The 23,082-nt window shown below is 44.0% G+C and overlaps 1 protein-coding gene and 1 long non-coding RNA gene across 8 annotated transcripts in view; one reads left to right on the top strand and one right to left on the bottom strand.

The window, feature by feature from the left end:
• The window catches only part of ARHGEF33 (Rho guanine nucleotide exchange factor 33), a 64,619-nt gene that overhangs the window by 3,523 nt on the left and 38,014 nt on the right, over positions 1–23,082 (bottom strand). For 6 of the 7 annotated variants that reach the window (XM_036435080.2, XM_036435081.2, XM_045580661.1 and 3 more), the window contains 10 exons: positions 22,194–22,253; positions 20,934–21,158; positions 19,924–20,053; positions 16,485–16,617; positions 14,521–14,604; positions 12,198–12,281; positions 10,461–10,609; positions 9,611–9,775; positions 7,000–7,831; positions 3,865–4,004 (listed from right to left, as the gene is read on the bottom strand). In XM_036435080.2, coding sequence (XP_036290973.1) covers positions 3,865–4,004; positions 7,000–7,831; positions 9,611–9,775; positions 10,461–10,609; positions 12,198–12,281; positions 14,521–14,604; positions 16,485–16,617; positions 19,924–20,053; positions 20,934–21,158; positions 22,194–22,253 — 2,002 coding nt within the window. The remainder of the gene's footprint in view (positions 1–3,864; positions 4,005–6,999; positions 7,832–9,610; positions 9,776–10,460; positions 10,610–12,197; positions 12,282–14,520; positions 14,605–16,484; positions 16,618–19,923; positions 20,054–20,933; positions 21,159–22,193; positions 22,254–23,082) is intronic. The other variant, XM_036435083.2, reaches the window with a different exon arrangement.
• Positions 6,900–16,653, top strand: LOC123652210. Its single transcript, XR_006741402.1, has 2 exons — positions 6,900–6,965; positions 16,506–16,653. It is a non-coding gene; the product is annotated as an uncharacterized LOC123652210 (long non-coding RNA).

The raw sequence follows: 23,082 nt of genomic DNA, 5'->3' as shown, positions 1-23,082 counted from the left end.
CTGTGTGTGATTCAGAGACTAGAAATATGTTGATGTGATTGGTGGAGGGAGGGTAATGACTGGGAAGGAGCTACTCTGAGGTAAGTTATAACGTGCTAAAGAAGAATAGAATGGAAGAAGTAGAATTAATTATTTGGAAGTCGTATTGTTTATCTTCCACTGCTCCCAGATTTGAGGATAAAAAGGGAAAGCATCTGCATTCCTTAAACTGTCTTACATAATCCTCTTTCCCTATGTCACACCCCAAACCAAGAATTCTTATTAACCCACACCCCAAACCAAGAATTCTTATTAACCCGAGTGCAAGATTTATATACAAATATGAAGTAACATTTGCCTGAGACTTCAGGATACTCTATACTCAAGTCTTTGACAACCTCCATATAGATCCTTCTAGAATGGGATAGTTTGCCTCCCATCCTCTCAAAGGAGGGGGAGAAGAATTCATTCCAGCATCAGCCTATCACACGAGGTCTGCGCCTGGCTTCTAAGACTCCTCACTTAAAACTTTGAAGTCACTTAACCTGTTCAAAAGTTAAGATATGTGGTCTTTCTTCTGGTTAATCCTGGCCAGCTTTCAGAGACATAGGACCTGGTGTCTTATCTACCCAGGACAGATGTGCCTGAGATAGAAACCAGAGGATCATTCTTTTCCCCAAGTGCCTTGGGTATTTTTCAGGATTTTTTTTTTTTTTAAATGTCAACTTGACTCTCCCTTTTGAATCCTTGTGGGTATGAGCATCCGGCCCTCCCAGCCTCAGAGGGAAGAGAACCCTTTCCCAGGTTTTCTGTGGCATCTGGCTCCATGCCTAGCTTCATCCCGAAGCAGCATTCTGGGTGTGTGGGGCCACCAGCCAAACAAGCCCCTATGGATACAAAAAGGGTGTCAGTGTAGACAGGAATGAGCCTCCGGAGGGCTGTAGGGTAGGCAGGCAGTGAGCCCCAGATGTGACGCAGGCGGCTTTCCTGGCGCTGGTCCATTCTGGGCAGCTGAGGCCAGGCTCTGGCACGGTTCCAGTCCCCAGGGTAAACCACTTCCTGGTCACGGGGCTTGCTGCCAAAATGATCTCCCAACAACATGGGAGGAGAACGACCTGAGTCTCTTTCCGGTTCCTCCATCTGCCTGTCCACAGGCCTAACTTCAGAGACCTCCGTGACAGCTTCTACAAAAGCTTTTCTGCAGAGCACCCGTGACTAAGTCTTTCATGATTCCTGCACAAGTGTCTCACCAAGCACATGCGAACAAGAAAGAATGCCTAATGGATGAGAGAAGAAGGGCATGTTCTCACCTAAGAGCACCGGGCCTTTCCATGCTACACTGGGGCTTCCTTGTTACTCCTCTTTACCTTAGCATAAGGAAGCAAACTTCCCATGGTTTTTGGAGGGAAATACTCAGGAAAAGTCACTCAAGCTGTTTCTTGATCCCAGGCCAAACCCCCAAAGTGCTCATTGTGGTATCCTGGACATGAGGTGAGACGCAAGCATCCACTGGCGGTGCTCAGTCCTGCACCAGATGTAAAAAGCCAGGCAAGTCTGCCAGAGAAAGCAGCCCCTGTGTGGCTATTCATATAACGCTTCAACATTCAAACACAAAGCATGGTGGCAGCAATATGATTGATGCAGGAGGGACTCATATAAGAGAAAAGATAAGAGGAGTAAGGGAATTCATCTGGCTCTCTCCCCAAAAGTTGCAAGATAACTGGAAGCAATTAACCAACATGAACTTGAAGAGTCCACACAGCAAGTCCTCAGCGTTGTATTGAGGGCTGTCAAGGAGCTATAGAAAGATAAAATCAGGTCTTCCACACAGTGAGTCTTTAACATTACGGGTCACATTAATTACTTGTGTCAGATGTTAAAAAGATGTGACTATGCAGACTGACAAAGTCAAACCACATATAGTCAAACTACAGCACTCGACATGACTCAGGTGGCCATCCTGGACAATCTCTCCCCGGGGTGGGAATCCATGTCATAACATCCCTGACCAGGGTCATCTGCCTTCCACGAGAGAGAACCCACTCCCTCACCAGGCTGCCAGCTCCAGTTCTAGGCAGTTGCATTTTTAGAAAGTTCTTCCTCTCACACATCGCTCCTCGTTTCTACCCCCCTGGACACAGACAGGACAAATCTATTCCCTCTGCTTCAGCATTTTCTCCCATCTCTCCACAACATGGCAGTTTCTAAAGAGACCAGTGGTGGATCCAGGGCTCACTGCTTTCCAACAGACAGTACCCAGTCGTTATACATGGCAGCGGGCACAAAGTGGCTGTGTATTTTTGGGAATACTAATGTTCAAAGGACAAAGGTTCAAGCAGTGCCCTTAGGAATTTGGAGTCCTTAGAAGGACTTAGGAACCTAAGTCCCAAGGCCAGGCAGGGGAATTGTCTGCCTCCGGCTTTCACCGCCCTTGCCACACTTGACACAAGTAGGCGTTAAGACTGTGATCTTCAAGGGAAATACAATTCTTAACTCCTCACCCTAAATCTAGGGGATCCAGCAAAAGTCGTGCATGTGTGCAAGGGGCAACCTCAGCGAAACCGAAAGGGGACTCTGCAGAGTAGGGCTATTTCTGATTGAGTCGTGTTTCTGTCTCTGCCTATTTCCCCTTCTTCCCGTAACAACAGGTGAGGACCAGCAGAGACCCACTGATCTCAGTACCACCCTCCCCAAAAGAGAAGAACTGGACAAACTATAAAATAAAAAATAAAAAAAATAAAAAAAATAAAAAAAAGAAGTCCTCACTCCAGGCCTGCCCCCAGTTCTTTCATCAAGATAATTCATTATTTAAATCAGCCAAGAACCTCTACCTTTAAGAATGTGATTTTCCTGTGCTTCCTCGTTTATTAGAAACTCTCCAGAGGCAGCAATACTGCCGTGAACTTTTCCGTCCACTAAAATAGGAAGACTTGCTGTTCCAAACTGACTGCAAGAACCTCCTCCACCAGGAAAAACTAAGCAGCAGGGAGAAAATCTCTCTTAAGGAAGAGTGAAGGAGGCCCGAGGACCAGTGGAAATAGAGACTACAGTTTCTCCGGTGTGCAACGGCTGGCCTGGACATAGTATGTTCCTTACATTTCATGCTGGGATTAGACCACTGTTTCCCAGTATGTAAGACAGTAAGATGGTAAGTGCTGGCCTACAAGAAGGACCAGAGAAAGAAAATGGCTTGTTTTTGGTTCCTAAGGAGTGGGGAAACTCCATTACAGTGATCTTTTTTTTTCTTTTTCTTTTTAACTAAGGCCCAAGCCAAATCTATTCAATCGTTTCAGATCGGGAAGACACTGTAAGTCCCAATAAACAGTACTATAGGGCCCTCCAGGCGGAAGTGCTGAGATGCCTTAGGAAACTTTCAGTTGCAACCAACTCCCATAATGGATCCCCGTCCTCCCAGTCTAAAAGGAATGTCATTGTCACCAGCTCATTTCCCAGGGGACCTCCTCTGCTCACTCCACCCAGGACACAAGACTTTCCTAGCCACAGGACCACACTTTGAGAAACACCACACTAACCCATCAAGATGTTGAATCTTAGTAGACGGTCCTACATCTGGTTTTCCAGTAAGGTAGTATTTGGGCCAGAAGAAGTTAATCTCTATACTCTATAAACAGTACTATAGGGCCCTCAAGGAAGTAGGGCTAAAAGATGGAAGAGGCAGAGGACAGAGCTGAGTGTGCTTTTACTCTAGCAGATTGCAACGAGAAACATCTTCACCTGCGTGAACTGTGGCTACTGGGAGCAGGCACTGAGCTTGAAGCCGTTGTGTGAAACCAGGCTACTCCATACTTATTACTTTTAAAAAACCTCAAGACTTAGCCCAAAGGGAAATGCGTTACAATGCTGTCTTGTCTAAGGGCTACTCACTTCTTTTTAAAGAGCTTGCGGAAGGAGCTGCGAAAGCCCCCTTTCTGGTCTTGCCTGGGGTTTTGATCGCTGAAAGATGTTTGTTCACTTTCTCTTTCATCTTTTGGACAGAATCTGGTGGCGTCTTCTAAATGCATCTCCTGAAAACAGAAAAGAGGGATTTTTTTTTCAGTCTGTTCCGTAGTTAACATCTAGCCTGACTGGGGGACATTTTTTTTTTTTTTTTTTAAGCTCGGTCACTTTCCTCTTCCACCCCAAAGGCTAATGGTGGCTACCCTATTCCAACTTCAGCACACCTAAGCTAATCAAGAGATTAGTAGTTGAAAAGAGAATGTTTTCTGCTGGGTGTACAAGTATTTTTTATGTATTAAGGCAAAGAGTCTAGAATCTATATCATAATCCTATATGATATAACAAAAATTAAACACCAGGAAATAAAGGAAATTGGCAAATGTTGAAAGAGTATAGAGATTAACTTCTTCTGGCCCAAATACTACCTTACTGGAAAACCAGATGTAGGACCGTCTACTAAGATTCAACATCTTGATGGGTTAGTGTGGTGTTTCTCAAAGTGTGGTCCTGTGGCTACAGGATCAACTGGGGCCTTTATTTAAAATACTAGAGGCCCAGTGTTTGAAATTCGTGCATGGGGACAGGAGGGTCCCTCAGCCAGACCTGCACCCTCTCCAGTACAGGAACCCTTAGGGAATGTCCTAGGCCCACTTCCCATGATTCTCTGCTCTCTGTGGGGCCTGCCTGCTGCACACCATGGCCATAGGCAAGCAGGCCCTGCTGGGTGTTGCCTGTGGGCTAGCTTGCCTGCTCCTGGGTTGCCCTGGCAAAAGCCAAACAGGCCCTGCTGTCTGTTGTCAAGCTGCATGGCCACCCTCACCTCCCAGGCAGGTGATGGTCCCGGGAGGCTGTGGGCTTGGTGCTGCCCCGCCTCTGGCCGCTTGGCGCCTGATTGGCTGGTGGTCATTGAGGAGGTATGGTCATTTTGCATCTTTCTCTTTTATTAGTGTAGATAGGTCCCTAAGCCCCACCCATATTTTCTGAACCAGAATCTCTGGATCTATGCACACTTAGATTTTGAAAAGCAGTGGTGTAAGGTATGCTCCTGCCCAACTGCACTTAATGTTTATATGAATCATCTAGGAATCTTGCTAAAATGCAGATTCTGATTCAGTAGATCTGGGATGAGGCCCACATTCTGCATTTATAACAAGCCCCCAGATAGGTGACACATTCATTCCTGGGCCAAGAATCACATTTTCAGAAGTGGGCTTTTAGGGACTACTTAGAAACTAAATCTATTAATAGTTGAAGGAAACTCTTTCTGTGGAATCATGATCTTGATAATATCTTGCAGTAGTGTAGCATTCCATACTATGAAGAGCATAGTGACAAAGTTTATCTTATTTGGCCTGACCCTCACAACAGCACTGTGAGGTCAGAAAGGTATATATCGTCTTATTTTTACGGACGTGAAAACTGGAGGCACAGAGAAGCCAAGCGACCTGACCAGAAGCACACAGCCATCTGGGAGTGGAGTCAAGACTAAAACACTGATCTCCCGACACCTAGTCAGGTGTTCTTTGCAAAGAGCATGCTGTCTTTCTTTCTTAAGAGACAGAACACTAACGACTAGGGTCTGACCTCCTTAAATGTCAGATATCAAAATACTAAACACTGACATGGAGGCGGGCTGGTGAATCAATGCTTCCTTGGCTATTCTGTGTTGTCTCCGTCCTACTGGAGCCTGCAAAGTCACGTGACACCTGTTTCCCCATCAAAAAGGAAAGCAACAGGAAGTCAACTGGTCTTTGCCAGGAACTTCGCAGGGAGTCCACCGTGTCTTCCCGAGCCACACACAGAAGCTGGCACGGGTCAGGGAGGAGAGTGAGGTGGCAGTGTTGGATACTGTGAGCCTTTAAACCACATGTGTCAAACACAAGGCCCGCGGGCCAAATCTGTCCCGCCAGGCCTTGCAATGTGGCCTGCACCGCGCTGTCATCACTGCACTCCGCTGCGTTTCCATCACAATGACAGTTTATGACTGTTCAGTAAACCATTCGGCCCGCGATTTAGGCTGGATTTTAGATTTTGGCCCCTTCTCTGATTAAGTTCGACACCCCTACAAAGAGGCGTGTGTGCCTAACCGGCAAAGGAGGAAACAGACTGGCAGGCGGGGACGTGCCTGCAAATGCTTGGAAAGGGAAGCACCCTGAGGTGCTTGTGCAGGAAGGCAGAGGCGGGCCCTCACTTTTTCAGTGGGGTTGGGGGTGACGGTGTAAGCAGGTGTAAGAAGACTCTATGGCCCATCCAGAACTGAAATATCATTGCTGACATGTACACATAAGGAACTGTTTGACATTGAAATTGTTGGGTCTCAAAAGAACTGTTGGCCCAGAAAGAAACTACAGAAACTCACTCATTTGCTTTTCCACATCACCATTACTGCTTGTCTCATGTTCTGTTCTTATCAGTGTGTTTCTAGTAGCACATGACCTCACTCATCCAGGGGAAATGATGGACAACATAGACTGATGAACAAGAACAGACCCGGAGACAAGGAGGCATGGATCAGACTGTCGGACCTCAGAGGGAGTGTGGGGGAGGGTGGGGATAGAGGAGAGAGATCAACCATAGGTGTGCATGCATATGAGCCTAACCAGTGGTCAGGGCCAACAGGGGGATGGGGGCATGCGTGGGGAGTGGTGGGGGATGCCAAGGGGGGATGAGGACAAAAATGTGATACCTTAATCAATAAAGAAATTTAAAACAAAATCAAAGAGCAGAAGAAGAAGAAGAAGAAGAAGAAGGAAGAAGAAGAAGAAGAAGAAGAAGAAGAAGAAGAAGAAGAAGAAGAAGAAGAAGACGACGACGACGACTCTGTGTCTTTTAGATCTCTTTGCCATCAATACATATACACGTATGGCATGCCAGTTGGGTCTCGATGCCAAGTGCAGGACCGAAGCTCACACTCTCGGCAACTGAGGTCAGGCGAAGCCTTCACCCCAGCATCCGCCTTCACAGGCCGCTCCCCACCTGGCAAGGCCCCCTTCGAGGCTGCAGGCGAGGCCAGGCCGCTCCCTGGACAGGTAGTCCCGGGTGTGGGGTTGGGTTTTACTTTACCCTCCTTACTTCCAAATAGGTCTGCTTTTCGCTCTGGGACCTCTGCTGGGGGAAGTAGGTCCTGGGCGCGCCGCGGGAGGCGGCGGCCGCGGCGGCCGCGGCGGCGGCGGCGGCGGCGGCCGCGCCGTGCGCCTGCGCGGCGGCGCGCTCGGCCTTGAGCGGCGCGCGGCCGCCGCTGCTGCTGCGCGTGGAGTAGAGGCGCGGGGCCACGCCGTCGGCCGGCGGCGTGCGCGGGAACTCCTTGAGCGAGCGGCTCAGCGGCTTGGCCTTGCCGTGCTGCGCCTGCGCGTGCGCCTGCGCCGCCGCCTCCAGCTTGTAGGCGCCGCTGCTGCTCGCCGCCGGCGACGTGGCGCTCTTGGGCAGCGGCTGCAGCGCGTGCTCCGGCCGCTCGGCCTCCATGGCGAAGCTGACGGGCCGCAGGAAGCAGATGTCCAGGCTGGACTCGGAGGAGGCTGGCGAGCAGGTCTCGAAGAGCGCCGGCGAGTGGAAGGGCTCCTCGTCGTAGGGCGGGGCGGCGGCGGGCAGCGCGAAGATCTCGCCGCCGTACTCGAACTCCTCGTAGGCCGACGAGGGCACGAAGCCGCGGCCGTCGTTCCCCAGCGAGGGCTCGGCGGGCGCGGGCTCGAAGTCCATCTCCGGGATGGACTGCAGGGGCCCCGAGAGCGCCTTCACCTCCTGCTCGGCCGGGCAGAACTGCAGGCTCTCGGGCCGCTCGTGCTTCCGGCCCTCCAGCTCCCAGTCGCCGCCGCCGCCGCCGCCCGGCTTCCCGGCCTGCATGCCGTCCATCAGGCTCTGCTGCTGCTGGCTCTTCTTCATGGGGGGCATCAGATGCCTTTCGAAGGAGAAACAGTACGAAAGAAGTGTGCTTATCTTACCCGGAGTTAGCGTAGGCCTCTGCCCCTCCCGAGCACTTGGGTGTGTTATCCACCAAGCGCCCACGAGCCCTGGCCCCTGCGGGGAGGAGGGTGACAAGGCCCTGCTGGTGAGCCAAGGATGGTCATCGCTCCCCACTTGGAAGCTCTGAACCTCCCCACCAGGTGTCAGGGCCCCAAGGTAACTCTTTCCTCTCTTGCCCTAGCTGGTTTTGCTCAGCGTCAGCCTGCAAACCGAGGGGTCCTGGGTTCGATTCTGGTCAAGGGCACTAGAGCGGGTTGTGGGCTTTGTCCCCGGTAGGAACATGCAGGAGGCAGAAGATCAATGTTCTCTCCCATCATTGATGTTTCTGTCTCTCCCTTCCTCTCTGCAAATCAGTAAATCATATATATATATATATATAATTTTAAGAATAAAATCCAAAGCAGAAATTATCTATAGAATTGTCTATACTTGGTAAAGTGGGGATTTGGAATTTTGAGTTTTGGTTTTCCTTATCCTTCCAGATGTCCTGGTTCCAAAAGTAGCCAAGTTGACTTTATCCTTACTATCTTTCAGAAGTAAAATGAGTTTAATTTTACTTCTGAAAAATGAGTATTCACTTTAAATAGTCTAATCGTTACTTTAAAGATCATCAAGAAGTTTGCAAAATGAGAATTCAGCTTAGTGTGTTAGAAGGTTGTATGCAGAGACCCAGAAAGGCTGCCAGATCCATCCACTGCTCAGAGCAGCTTTCAGAGGAGCTGTCATACGTGAGGAAGGGCTTCTGTGGTCACTTTCTAAGAAAGCTTCAAGGAGAATTGGGAAAGGCTGGACAATATTCTTTCTGGATCACCTCAGACCTATTTTTATATTTATATAGATATAGATAAAATTTTTATTGATTTCAGAGAGGAAGTTAGAGAGAGAGAAAGAGAAACATCAATGTTGAAAGAGAAATATTGATTGGCTGCCTCCTGCATGCCGCTTCCTGGAGATCAAGCCTGCAACCCAGGAATGTGTCCTTGACCGGAATCAAACCTGGGACCCTTCAGTCAACAGGCCTATGCTCTATCCACTGAACCAAATAGGGCTCAAAACAATTTCTTATCCTCAGAGCCCAGACATTTTTTTTTTTTTTTTTATTGACCCCTGACTGGGATTCCCTTTCCCTCCACTCTGTGTTTTGGAAACCATTAAGTGGGTTCCCATTCTTCTGAGGGGTTGTAAAATGCCTTCCTTCTGGTGTCACTCTTATCATTGTTTAAACCCAGAGTCCTGTGCTGTAGGTATAGAGGATGGTTACCCACAATCAAGTTGTTGGAAGTAACCTCAAGCCTCTAGAGCACATGTGTCAAACACAAGGCCCTCGGGCCAAATCCGTCCCGCCAGGCCTTGCAATGTGGCCCGCACTGCGCTGTCATCACTGCACTCCGTTGCGTTTCCATCACAATGACAGTTTATGACTGTTCAGTAAACCATTCGGCCTGTGATTTAGGCTGGATTTTAGATTTTGGCCCCTTCTCTGATTGAGTTCGACACCCCTACTCTAGAGTCCAGGCCTAACCTTTAGCATTCTTAGTGCCTTCCTCGAGGATACAGATATTGGGCCAATTGCTTGCCTGTCACATACAGGCTTGATGGGGCAAGAGGGAGGGAGGAGTTCTGTGGGTCATACTCCTGATCCAGACTGGCCAGCCACCCCACACAGACCACCTGAAGCATTGTCAGTAACCTCTCCACAGCAGCAGGTGCTTACGCGATAGCAGGGCCGGAACCTGGAGCAGAAGAGTAGGGTTGCAGCACCTCTTCTGAGTGGATCCCACTGTCACGGACAGCCTCAGGGCCTGCGGCGGGGGAAGTGTCTTGCCCAGCATTGGCACACTGGGAAGCCAGCCCTTTATACAGCTTCGCCATGGATGACCTAACAGAATGGAAGTAATCTCAGGGTATACAGTGGGAAACTGGCTCTCTGAACACGCAGATCATGTCAAGAAAGATAGGGAAACAGTGTTTCTCAGAAGAAGCTCAGCTGTAAAGTTCTCTCTCCAGGGCCCTCTGCATACTGGGTTGCTTACATAACAGGGTACCAGCTGGATATTAGGCAAGAGTAATGATGCTGATTGATTGGCTGAATTGAGTGGGAAAGGGGTGGTACAGAGCCATGTCCTCCATTAGAGGAGCCATAGCTTGGAAGATAGCACCTTTTTCTTGTCCGTAAGTAACCACAGACTCAGTTTTCCTTATTGAGTTGTGATGAGGTTGAAGGAAATCCAGGTCATGAGGAAGCTCTGCTATTGGTTGCTTCTATTCTCTCAGAAGCCCTGATTCTCCCTTCTTAGCAAGACATCTATTCAGCCACCATCCCCTCCCTTTGTTTTATTTTTACCCATAGCACTTATCAGCTTATTTATTAGCTGGATGTCCAGGTCTAGAAAGTAAGTTCCATGTGGCAAATATTTTTGTATTTTTTTTTATTACAGTATATTCTTTATAGAAGAGTACCTGATAAACACAAATAGGTGCTCAATAAATATCTGTTGAATTAATGAAAGAAACCACATGCTGGCCTTTGATCAACCCTCTAGACTGCACCATCAGAACCTTACTTCTTGAGCTTTTTCCGTTTCTGAATAAGCAAATCCTCATTGCATTGAAACAGCAGGGTGTAGTGTGAGATAAATACTCGAAGGCGCTGAACACACACCAGAAGTAGGTAATAGTCAGGGTGTTCCTGCTCTGTGAACTTCAGGACGTTCTGGATGAAGGAAAAGAAGCAGCATTGCATAATTAGAATGAAAAGTTGTTTCGTTTCTTCCGTACCTTGCCTGGATGTGCTGTGAGAATTTGGTAGCCATTCACTAAAAACAACAATACATATGACCAATCTAATCATAAGCTGAAAAGTCAAACGTGCTGTTTTCTTTGTCCGTCACACCAAAGGAAAACAATACACTATCGCTCCTGTTTGAGTTGGATGTATACATAGGATAATGCCATCTGAAAAGTTGGATCTATTAATTAGATCTCTTGAGGTAATGGAGCCGTTTTAACAATTACTGTTGAAGAAGTGATATTTATAAGACTCATAGGAGTCAGACCAATGGTGAAAATGTGAAATACCAAGGCACTCTGGAAGAGGAGTGATGTTTGTGATCAAGGCTGGCGTGGTGGTTGCTCCTATTACATTGCCTTCTGTGCTGAAGTGGAACATTCATGCAACTTGAAATTGGAAGACTAACATTTATTACTTCCTACTGCCGAACTCTAAGCATGCACATATAATTTCTCATTTAGTTTTTACCATAGCCTCATTAGATAGGTAACATTATCATTTTCATTTAACAAGGGAATCAGGATATATAGCAGAGTCAACTAGTCTTCATTAGGTTACACATCTAGTTAGTAGCCGAGCCAGTAACTGAACTCAAGTCAGCATACTCCTTGCAACACCTGGGTTTTGGCCCTAATTTTTTTCATCTGTTAGTGTGTTAACTGGGCAAGTTATTTAAGTTCTTTAGCTCTCCATTCCTTATCTAAGAAGTGATAATACCTATTTCAAGAGACTGTTGAAAGGATTAAAGAAAATAATTATTGTGAGAAAATGATTTTAAGATCAAAAGCCACATACAGTAGAAGGTCTTTTGTTATTCTGGGCTACTTCTATCTGAGATAAATCCCAAGCATTTCTAAGATGCTTCATTGAATGACTTAGATCAGTCAGCAAATAAACCGGGACAATGGGTGGTAGGAAGAGGGACTGGTAAGGGTGTTGGTGAGCCTCTCTCTCAACTCGACTTCCTTCAAGGTGGACAAGTCCTGTGGGAAACGGGTGTGAAGAAGTCAGTTAATCAGTTTCTTCATACTTCTTCTGTGACATAAGACAGAAGCAATGTATGGTGAACCCTTGGAATCAAGCCAAAAAAAAGTAGGTAGAGTTACTTGGGCAGGTTACATAGACAGTTCTTAGGCATTGGGGTTAGGTGGGGGGACGGGATTAGGGGACATATTTAGATGGCTGTAGAATCAAGGTAGAATGGACTGAATAAGTACTTAGAGTTTAGCAGGAGCTGCTATAGAAAGATCCTGGATCAGCAGAGGTGGAGATTGCTGGTAAATGAAGATAGAACATCAAAGGCAGGCATCATGAACCAAGCACATTTTGAGATTGAGATTTTTAGCTCATATCACAAGGTGGGGATGGGGAAATCATAACAATCTTAAGTATTTAAATACTTCTTACAAATATTAATTATTCCTTCCTGACCCCTGACAGTGTTTCTTGAAACCCAAAAACGAGAGTTTAGCCTGAAAATCACTTCGGGAGCTTGCCCAGACATGCCTACCTGCAGATGTATCAGATATTCAGGGATGCGCTGGACTATATGAAAAAACAGTGTATAGATGTCGGATTTAATCTCTTCATCGCCCTGAATGAAAGAAAGATAGAGCCATTCTTCAATGTCCCTCCAACTCTGGCTGCAAACCCCCGTGTCAGTCCCAGCAAAATAGAAAAGGTTGACTCCCAGGGCATTTTCTTCCTCTACAGCAGCGTTTCCCAAAGTGTGGTTCGCGTACCCCAGGGGTACGGGAAGTTTGGTGGGGGTACGCGTTGCACTGGAGTATGGTAGGGATATGCACTGCACCGTGCTTAGCTGCGCCTAATTCTATGTTTTCATGAGTACGAGGAGTACCGTATTTGCTGGCGTATAAGACAACTTTTGAAACGAAAAAAAGTCAACCGAAAATCGGGGGTGGTCTTATACGCCGAGTATATCCCGAAAAAGTCTCGATATGCCGCTAAACGAATTTTCCAACTTGATCCAGCACCAATCACTGCAAGGCTCCTCGGACCGCCTCTCTGACTCAGCCAATCCAAGCAGGCTTTTTATGCATGCAAATTATACATGTTCTGTACCCGAAGCTACACTGTGTTCTACAATAGTAAAAAGCCTGCTCAGATTGGCCAGAGTCAGAGAGGCAGTCTATTAAAAAAAGAACTGGTGTTGCCTTGGAAGTGGGGGGGCAGTCTTATACAGCGAATATAGGCCTAAACCTATCTTTTAACTGTAAAATTAGGGGGTCATCTTATACGCCGGAAAATACGGTACTCAGCTTTATGAAAATTATAGAAGGGGTACACATATGTCAAAAGTTTGGGAAACACTAGAGTGAGAGAAAGCATTGGTCTTATTGGATAGGTCACTTGTTCAAGGACATGCTCTCGGAGACAACTCTTCTCTAGCAGGGAGGGTATCATATACTTGGTTTGTATCCACCCAACTTTCCAAACTATCCCTTCCATTCCACCCCCAGATATTAGCACAGCGCTACACAAAAGTGGGCATTTAATAAATTATATTTAAGTACTAGCTGTTTTGGCTCAGAGGATAGAGCGTCGCCTGTGGACTGAAGGGTCCCAGGTTCAATTCCGGTCAAGGGCACGTACCTCAGTTGCATTCTCGATCCCCAGCCCCAGTCAGAGTGTGTATGGGAGGCAACCAATCAATGTGTTTCTCTCTCATCAATGTTTTTCTCTCTGTCTTTCCCTCTTCCTTCCACTCTCTAAACACCAATGGAAAAATATCCTCAGGTGAGGATTAACAAACAAAAAATTATATTTAACTTGAATGAATTCATTAAGGTTCTCCAACAAGTAATCATTGCAATGGTTTGCTAATAAACACTGGGGATTGATTGGAATCACACGAGAGTGGGTAAAGGGATGTGGGTAGAAACTGGCCAGCTGGTTTGGCAGCAGGAAACATGGTGGACTTTATCCATACTGTTCCCTTCTTTTCCTTTCCCTTTCTCAAATATTTTCTGAGTACTGACATGTGGTAGGCATTCTACTGGGTTGGGTGTAGTGAGGTAATATAGAAAATTAAGACCTCACCTCTTACAAAAATTATTAACTCTTAACTTTAGGGCTTCTGTTATGGTTTCTTCCTATTAACCTAAAATAACTAGAATTGTTATATACTTATATGTGTGTGTTGAACACCTAATATAGTATTACTAGCACATTAGCAATTCTTTTTTAAAATATATTTTTATTGATTTCAAAGAGGAAGAGGGAGGGAGAGGGAGATAGAAACATCAGTGATGAAAGGGAAACATTGATTAGCTGACTCCTGCACACCCCCTCCTGGGGATTGTGCCCGCAGCCCTGTGCGGAATCGAACCCGGGAACCATTCAGCCTGAAGGCACACACTGTATCCACTGAGCCAAACCAGCTAGGGCTACATTGGAAATTCTTAAAGCTACATGACTAGAATCACTTTATAATCTTAGAAACTGACAGTTACAGAATAACTTAAGTTTAATATTTAGGTCATATAAGTTCGGATTCATATTGTCTGAGCCTAAATACAAAACAAAAACCCTCATACAGCATGCGGGCTATAGCTTAGAAAACCTATTCACTCTGCCTAACTTCCAGTGGAGTGAACAGAGGGTCAGTAAGGCAGGGCAAGCACCAAAGCAGTGGTACTGATCCTCGAGTGGGCTATTTAACCCCAGGGAGGAGTGTCAGTGGCGCTGTTCAAGCCATTGCTGACCTGGAGGACAACTTGGAGTGCATTTGCTGTATGTCCTGGGAGGATGAGCAGCATCACAGAGCACACATGTAAGCAAAGGGCTGTGCACAGGCAGCAGAGTGAACTCACCTCCTTCAGAACCACAACGTGAACCAGAGAGATGCATTCAGGCAGGTCCCTCAGATAGGCAACATAGTAATCCAAGAAATTATTCTTGAAAACAAATACAAAAATGCATGGTAAGAACCTGAAAACAGGAATGATAACTTTTTTATGCATTCATATATGTCAAAAAGAAGCACTTTGCAGAGATTTGGCTTACTTATTCATTTAATATGTTCATTAATATGTTTTTGTTTTTTATTCATCTTTTTTAAAAAAAAATCTTTTTGGTTTTAAGGTAGATATCCCTATGGAGTTGGGAACCAAATCTCAATATTCCTACATTAATGAGAGAAGTGAAATGATAAACCAAGGCAGAGAAGAGGAATTACTTAAAAGTATTTTAAATTGCTTAATGACAAAATGTGTTTTGTTTTAAAGTTACTTTTTAAATTATTTTTTTTATTGTTGATATTATTACAGTTGTCTCCCATTCTGCCCCTCCTTTACCCACCTCCACCCAGCCTGCCCTACACCTGCCTCTGTCCCTAACCACACTGTGTTCATAGGCTATTTATGTATGTTCTTAGGCTAATCCCTTCACCTTCTTTCATCCAGTCTCCTAAAATTACTTTTAATTTCAGTCATCTACATCCAAATGAGGAACTTTGTCCAACCCACTTGATAGTGGCTAGACCAGTGTTTCTCAACTTTTTCCCACTAATTGCATGATCACCTATGCAATATACCTCCAGTCAGGAAAACAGTTCTCAGCTTCCAAAATTATATTCCCACAGAAATAACAATTCTCAGCCCAAGAAGGCATACCAAATACAAATGAGTACAAGTGAATGTGGGGGAAAAATCAAATCTATACAACTAGACAATTTGTAAACTTTGTATTATCACAATCCTTGATATATAGAGGTTGACTGCTGGCAAAATCTGGCTTGCAGACCAGTTTTAATTATCACACATAGTGTTTTTTAAGAAGAAAATTTCACACAAAATTCTGGAATTTCATCTGCTCTTAAAATATCAGATCTGGCAACTCGAGTCTTGTCCCCCCTGCATAATAATTGGATAAAGGTGACTAGCTATTTCTTGTAGCAAAGCATATGTGCTCCACTTAAATTCACTTCCCAACAGTCCATGTTGTATTAAACTCAGCTTACTTCTATTCATTTATATCACTGCCTAATTTTGTAGGCATTTGAGTTTGCAACTTCTAACCTGGATCATATTTAATTTGTAGAACCACATAGAAATTTGAAACTTAAGACCCTCTCCAAGTGAAAACAAAAAACATTCCAGACAAATAGCTGCCCATCACATTTTTTCAAATCTCTAAGGAATGAAATTGTAAGTGCAATTACATACTTATATACAAACCTTCACATATTTATTTTATGTGTATGGACTTATACGTGCATGCATATATTGATACATACATACATATATGTACATACACATGCGTGTTCAATGGCAGCAGTTGTAGTACAGTGGAAAGTGATAAATTGAAAGTGAGGAAACGGGTTCTAGTCACAGCTGGGTGGTATTAGCAAAGTCTTAAGTTCTCTGAACTTTATTATCTTTAGAATGAGGAGGTTAAAACAGATCTTAGCAGTTCCTTTAATTCTGAAATTCACTGATTTTATTTTATTTTTTATTATTTTTTTAATATATATTTTATTGATTTTGTACAGAGAGGAAGGGAGAGAGATAGAGAGTTAGAAACATCGATGAGAGAGAGTCATCAATCAGCTGCCTCTTGCACACCCCCTACTGGGGCTATGCCCGCAACCAAGGTACATGCCCTTGACCAGAATCGAACCTGGGACCCTTCAGTCCCCAAGCCAACGCTCTATCCTTTGAGCCAAACCGGTCTTGGCATGAAATTCACTGATTTTAGATGCTCTATTAAGAGAAGTAGACGAGGGATACACAGATGATATAATTCATATTTATAAAGAATTAAAAAAAGAACTTACCTCATCATTTGTTAATTTCAGGAATAAATCTCCAAGAACTCCTTGGCGTGGCCATTTCAGGACCCTTTCCTGTAGAGCATGAAGCAAATCTAGGTGCTGCTGGACAAGGTACCGTAAAGAGCCAGGGAAGAGGCTTGGAACAGAAGAGAGACAGGATCACACAAACCAGGTATGGAGAAGAAAAGATCCTATAAGAATATGTGCAGTAGGTCCCATTTTCCCAGTTACTCAAAATATTCTCAGTCACAGGTCTACGTTTAGGATTAAGAAATAAAAGTTTGACCCTAGTCAATTTGGTTTGATGGATACAGTGTCGACCTGAGGACTGCAGAGTTCCGGATTTGATTCTGGTCAAGGGCACACGCCAGGATTGCGGGCTTTCTCTCCAGTGTGGGGCCTGTAGGAGGCAGCTGATGAATGATTCTCTCTCATCATTGATGTTTCTGTCTTTCTCCCTCTCACTTCCTCTCTAAAAATCAATAAAAACATATTTTCAAAAAAAGAAAGAAAAATTTGTCTTTGTCGACCTGACAGCAGATATCCTCAGGATATAAAAAGACCTCTTTCCTGATTGCTCCTATACTGTTGTATATTGAATTATGTTACAAGGAATTCTTCCACTTCTCTCTGCCACCCCTCCACCTGCTGGGCCACCGGCCTCCACATATGCGAGGCCACCTGATCCAGAAGTTCAATAGGAGAAGCCTCCTGATCTGAGCTCTTAGGCTAGTGCAGTGGACTTGGAAGATCTAAGTAATTCCTGTCCAGAGCAGAGAGATTCGGAGGGTGGCCCAGAGACAGCTGGACTGGGAGAAGACCATAAAGCTGATGGAAGAAAGCACAACTGATTGAACTGAAAGAATGTAACGCTGCACCAGCAAGAGAGCTGGATGTGAGTTTCTCCCCACCAAGAGGCTACCAATGACTGTGGGGAATGTTGCTGGTGTGACACTGAAAGGTATTCGGGCCTGGCGATGAGATCTGACTATGGGATGGGTATCTATATAGATTATGTAATCTATCTTGTATTGGATTATCTTTTTCTTTTTCTCCTTTCCTGGTGCCTCGCTCAGACCTTCTCTGCTCTGTCTCATCTCAGTCTCTCCTCCTCTCTTTATCCCTCCCTCTCTGCTACGCTCCTCTTCTTTTGAGAACACTGCCCTCTGCTGAACTGTGGCCAGTGTACTTGCAGAGTTGGAGAGCTAGTAACTTGGTTGGAGTCCAGGATACCTCATGGACTGTCACTGGGATAACAATTGGGATTTCAAGGTGAGGCCAGAGAAGGCTAATGCTCCCATCAAATATCACGGAAACACTTAAGTTACATGAAGACCAATGACTTACAGTGGGTTCTGTACCAAATATTGAAAACAGGCCTTAAAAAAAGTTTTTTTTTTAATTTAATAAAGATATTTGAAATCGGGGAGTGATGTGGAAGAAGTGAGCCAAGAGATGAAGAACAGAGGAAGAAAGAAGGCAAAACATACTGACCCTACTTCACTGTTTTGTATAATCCAGACCTGACTTCCAGAAGCAACTTTTTCATAACAGAAAGTATTAAGTGCTCAACTTTATCTCTGTTCCTTAGTAGGAGTAAAATTATGTCAACATGAGTATTAGCATATTCCTTTGGAAGCCTCCAAAGTTACTTCAACTCTCACAGTCCAGTACTTAAATAATGAGGGAAATAAACTAAAATCAATCAAGGAAAATCCAATTATAGTTTCAAATTGATAACTTAGTTCTTGCTAGATTAGGTTTAATCTCCAAAATTTATAGAGAACTCATGCATCTTAACAAAAGGAAGATAAACAGTCCAATCAAAAAATAGCAAAGGACCTAGATAGACACTTTTCGAAAGAGGACACAGAAGGGCAAGAGACATATGAAAACATGTTCAAGGTCACTAATCATCCGAGAGATGCAAATTAAAACGACAATGAGGTACCATCTCACACCTATCAGAATGGCTATCATCAACAAATCAACAAAAGACAAGTGCTGGCGACAATGTGGAGAAAAAGGAACCCTCATGCACTGCTGGTGAGAATGCAAGGCTGGTATAACCACTGTGGAAAACAGTATGGACTTTCCTCAGAAAATTAAAAATTGAACTCCCATTTGACCCAGTAATCCCACTTCTAGGAATATATGCCAAGAAATCTGAAAGGTATTTGCACCCCTATGTTCATAGCATAATTTACAATAGCTAAGATTTGGAAATAGCCTAAGTGCCCATCAGCAGATGAGTGTATTAAAAACTGGTACATTTACACAATGGAATTTTATGCTGCTATAAAAAAGAAAGAACTCTTACCACTTGAAACAGCATGGATGGATCTGGAGAGCATTATGCTGAGCAAATAAGCCAATCAGAGAAAGATAAATATCATATGATCTTACTCATTTGTGGAATATAATGAACAACATAAACAAAAATAGATCCAGAGACAGAAGCATCAAATAGACCGTCCAATCTCAGAGGGAAGGCAAGATCGGGGCGGGGGATAAGAGATCAACCAAAGGACTTTTATTCACGCATATAAGCATAACCAGTGGACACAGACAGTAGAGGGGGTAAGGGCATATGCTGGGGGTGGGAGTGGCTGGGTGGAGTTCAGTGGGGGGAAAAGGAGACATATGTAATACTTGAAACAATAAGGAATTTAAATTAAAAAGAAAAATATGTGCCATCTGGTGATGACCTGCAGCATACAACTTGAGTTCTTGGTGGATGTGGCCCTGAAGTTCAGCTTGTAAGGCTAATTGGCAATCCTATGGAGCTGACTTTGCGGCCCCCCCCCCCCCCAAAAAAAAAAAGATGTTCATACAAGGCTGATCCTGAGGCCATGGCTCACTCTATCTGGATGAATCAGACCAGAAAAAGCCAAGAACCCCAACTTCTGTGATCCTCCAACAAATGGGCATCAGGCTTCTCTGCCCTCCCAGTGATGGGCAGGGATACCTTGAAACAGGCTAAAGAGGCTTTTGAGCCCAGTGCTTTTTCCTAGGGAAAACCTGGGGTTCTATTTTATAGGCTTGAGAAGACATGACAGCCTCAGGTTTGAGTGCCAGATGTAGTTTATGGTGTGTGTTATTTTCACACCCTGCTCACTTTCCCACAGGGGTAGAAAGTGCTGAAAGCTTAGAATTTTTATAGGAAATGTAGTTAATAATTTTTTTTTTCAGTTTTGCATGGGGAAAAGCACCTGTAGGGAAAAGGAATGCTTTCATTCTGTTGTGTATCTCACTCAGTCGATCTACTTAAAGTACACACGGAAGCTTCCGAAAAAGTTTAGAAAACCTGTTGCTGCATATTCTCTTTTCAAAAACTATTTCTGGAACTCTACAGGTCTCAGAATTACCAAAGTAGAAACAATAAACACTTACCTTAAATCTTAATCAATCTGAAAAGCAAAGGCAATGAATACATGGATACCTTCTCTCTTTGGAATTCCTCTTTCCATCTGACCCCTGGAATGTTGCCTTGATCTTCAGGATCAGAGAGATGTTAATGACATATTTTCTTTCTGACTCAAGCAGTTCCAGAGCCACAGTTTGTCTTTTAGCTTTAAAAACAAATCAAGGAAGGAATTGTTAACCACTTCTCCCCAAAACCCTATCAAATGTTAGCAGTACAAAGATGAAAGCAGTAGCATATGAAAAGATGCTCAATGGGACCAGTTTGGCTCAGTGGATAGAGCGTCGGCCTGTGGACTGAGAGGTCCCAGGTTCGATTCCAGTCAAGGGCATGTACCTTGGTTGTGGGCACATCCCCAGTAGGGGGTATGCAAAAGGCAGCTGATCGATGATTCTTTCTCATCAATGTTTCTAACTCTCTATCCCTCTCTCTTCCTCTCTGTAAAAAATCAATAAAATATATTAAAAAAGAAAAGAAAAGAAAAGATGCTCAACATTGCCCAGCTAGTGTGGCTAAGCAGTTGAGCTTTGACTCATGAACCAGGAGGTTATGGTTCATAGTGCAAGAAGATTTTTTTCTCTCTTTCCCCCTTCCTCCCTTAAAAAAGATCAATATTTCAAAATATATTTGTATTGATTTCAGAGAGGAAGGGAAAGGGAGAGACATCAATGATGAGAGAGAATTGGTTGCCTCCTGCAAGCCTCCTACTGAGAATCATGTGCCCTGAGTGGGTATCGAACTATGGCCTCCTGGTTCATGGTTGGATGCTCAACCCCTGAGCCACATTGACCAGGCAGTAAAAATATATATATATATTTTTTTTAAATGAGTGGATACCCAGAATCATGGTGGTAGTCCCAGCTGACCATTGTGACCTCTATAAGGCTTCAGGTAGTTCATCTGGAAATGAAACTATAATCTAGGACCTAGGTGGTCTCATAAGTCCAGTGAATCTAAATTACAAGGATTCTAGCCCTTAGGTCATCGTGTTCTTTAGAATTTCAGCCTGCTTTCCCCTTGGGGCTTACCAGCTAAAGAAGTTTCACATAAAATATTTTCGAAGGAACCATGTCTGCCCTGGCCAACTTCCTTGAGTTTATCTGGGTGGTCTTTTGTGACATATTCCTCGCCCCATTCTTTCCCGTCCTTCGGCTGCCTCCACACACCAGATGGCACATGGCCCTTCGACTGGATGTCAGCTGTGAGGCAAGGCTTGAGGTTTTCTTCTGTTTCTGGAGTTGTTGGGTTCATTCCTGAAAAATAACATTTGCCATCAAGATCTATTTTTTTATTGTATTTGTTAGTAATTCTTAAATATCATGCTCCTGTGTGGGCTGAAATATCAACTAAGGATTAAAAGTCTCCACAGTTGCAAAGCATCACCTCTCTTTGGTTCTGGTCTATATAGCATCTATTCTTTATACATACTCTCTACTAAATAAGAAGTTTTTAAAAATAAATTTCTAAAATAATATTAATTTGTATAGTATGTATCGACTCATATTGCTTCCTTTCAGGTGAGCACATCAAGTACCAGTAGCACTAGGAAGAAAGTACAGAAAGAGACGGAAAGGGCCAAAGGCAGTGTCAGCTTTTGGAACTTGTCCCCCTTGGCCCTGATGATGGTAAGTTGCAAAAAGAAAGGAATAGTGAGTGAAGCAAGATTAAATAAGTTATAACATTTGGGTGAATTGTGTATTAAGTAAATAACTTTTTGATTAAGTAAACCAGTGATTTTCAACCAGTGTGCCATAAAAATTTTAAAAACATGCAGTACCTCTTTTCCATCAAATGGTTAAATAAATAAAAAATTATAATATTCAATCTGTGTGAATGAATAAAATTAGATCTACTTTTCGTTAGGCAAAAATATTTTTTTGGTGTACAGCAGAATTTTAATAATTAGTTTGTGTGTGCCATAAGATGAAAAAGGTTGAAAATCGCTGAAGTAAACTATAAAATGTGTGTTCATATGCAACTATGTCATGCTACATACAGCTGTGAGTTCTCAGTTAATGTTAATTCATCATTACTGTAATTGAAAGGAGTCAGAAAGAATCAAGAATACTGGTTTGATCTTAAAACTTCCCCAGCCCTTCTCTGTTTTGGGTTTGAGTCACTGACCTATTCCAGCACACATCTCAGAATCTTAATAACCAGTATTCTTTGTTTTGCCTGAGTTCTTTCATGCCTGGTTTGGCACTGAGGGAGTAGAAGCAGTAATAGCAAGGAAGGTGAAAAAAGGGAAAAGAAGGAATTGCTAGAAGGAAAAAAGAAGATCCACTTACCAGGACCCATCATTCCCTTCACATTACTATCTCCTATATGCATGGATCTGGACTCTTGAGCTGCAGAGAAAGGAAAGCCTTCACTCAGTATTCATTCCACTAACATGGACTGGGCACCTTCTGTGAGCTAGCTAGGCTCTCGGGACAGACTCACAGAATTCACTGTTTTCTGGGGGAGACTACAGGGGGAAAATACAATGTAATATGACAAGTGCTATTATCCCATTTGTAAAAAGATGTAATAGTAGTACTTTCCTCATAGCCTACCATAAGTATTAAATTAGTTAGTATTTGTAAGCTCTTAAAGTGTTACCTGACACACAGTACGAGCTAAATTATTGTTTAACTGATGGAGAAGAGGGTAATGATGAGAGGAGTCAGAATGGTGCGGTTAAAATATGTCAGACCCTGTCATTCCTCTGCTTAGCCCTCTGATGGCTTCCCATTTTAGTGCAAAAGCCAAAGACCATATAATGATGTAAGACCCTAAAATGTCTGCCCTTCTTCCCTGCCTGCTGTTCCCTTTCTTTTAAAAAGAAAAAAAAAACGCATCTCCTATTGGTAGTGGCTTTTCCCTTTCTTTCCCTCAGTATCATAGCTAACTTCCTTCAGGTCTTTTCCTGGTAGACACTATAAAATTACACCTATGTGTATTTTCTCCTCGTCACTATCTCACATACTATATATTTTATTTATCTTGTTCATTGTCTGTTTCCTTCAGAACCAAGACTCCATGAGGACAGGAATTTTTGTTGTTTTGTTCAATATTATATCCCATCATTTAAATCAATGCCTGGGGTGGATGAACGGATGGATGAATGGATAGAAGAAAGGGTGAGTAGGTAGAACCACCAACTTGACTGCAACCTCAGCTTAGCTAAGCCAGAGG

This window comes from Pipistrellus kuhlii, unplaced genomic scaffold (assembly GCF_014108245.1).
Source record: "Pipistrellus kuhlii isolate mPipKuh1 unplaced genomic scaffold, mPipKuh1.p scaffold_m20_p_13, whole genome shotgun sequence".
NCBI classification, from domain to species: domain Eukaryota; kingdom Metazoa; phylum Chordata; class Mammalia; order Chiroptera; family Vespertilionidae; genus Pipistrellus; species Pipistrellus kuhlii.
The sequence above is the reverse complement of the archived record's forward strand: the minus strand, read 5'-3'. Positions and strand labels throughout refer to the sequence as shown.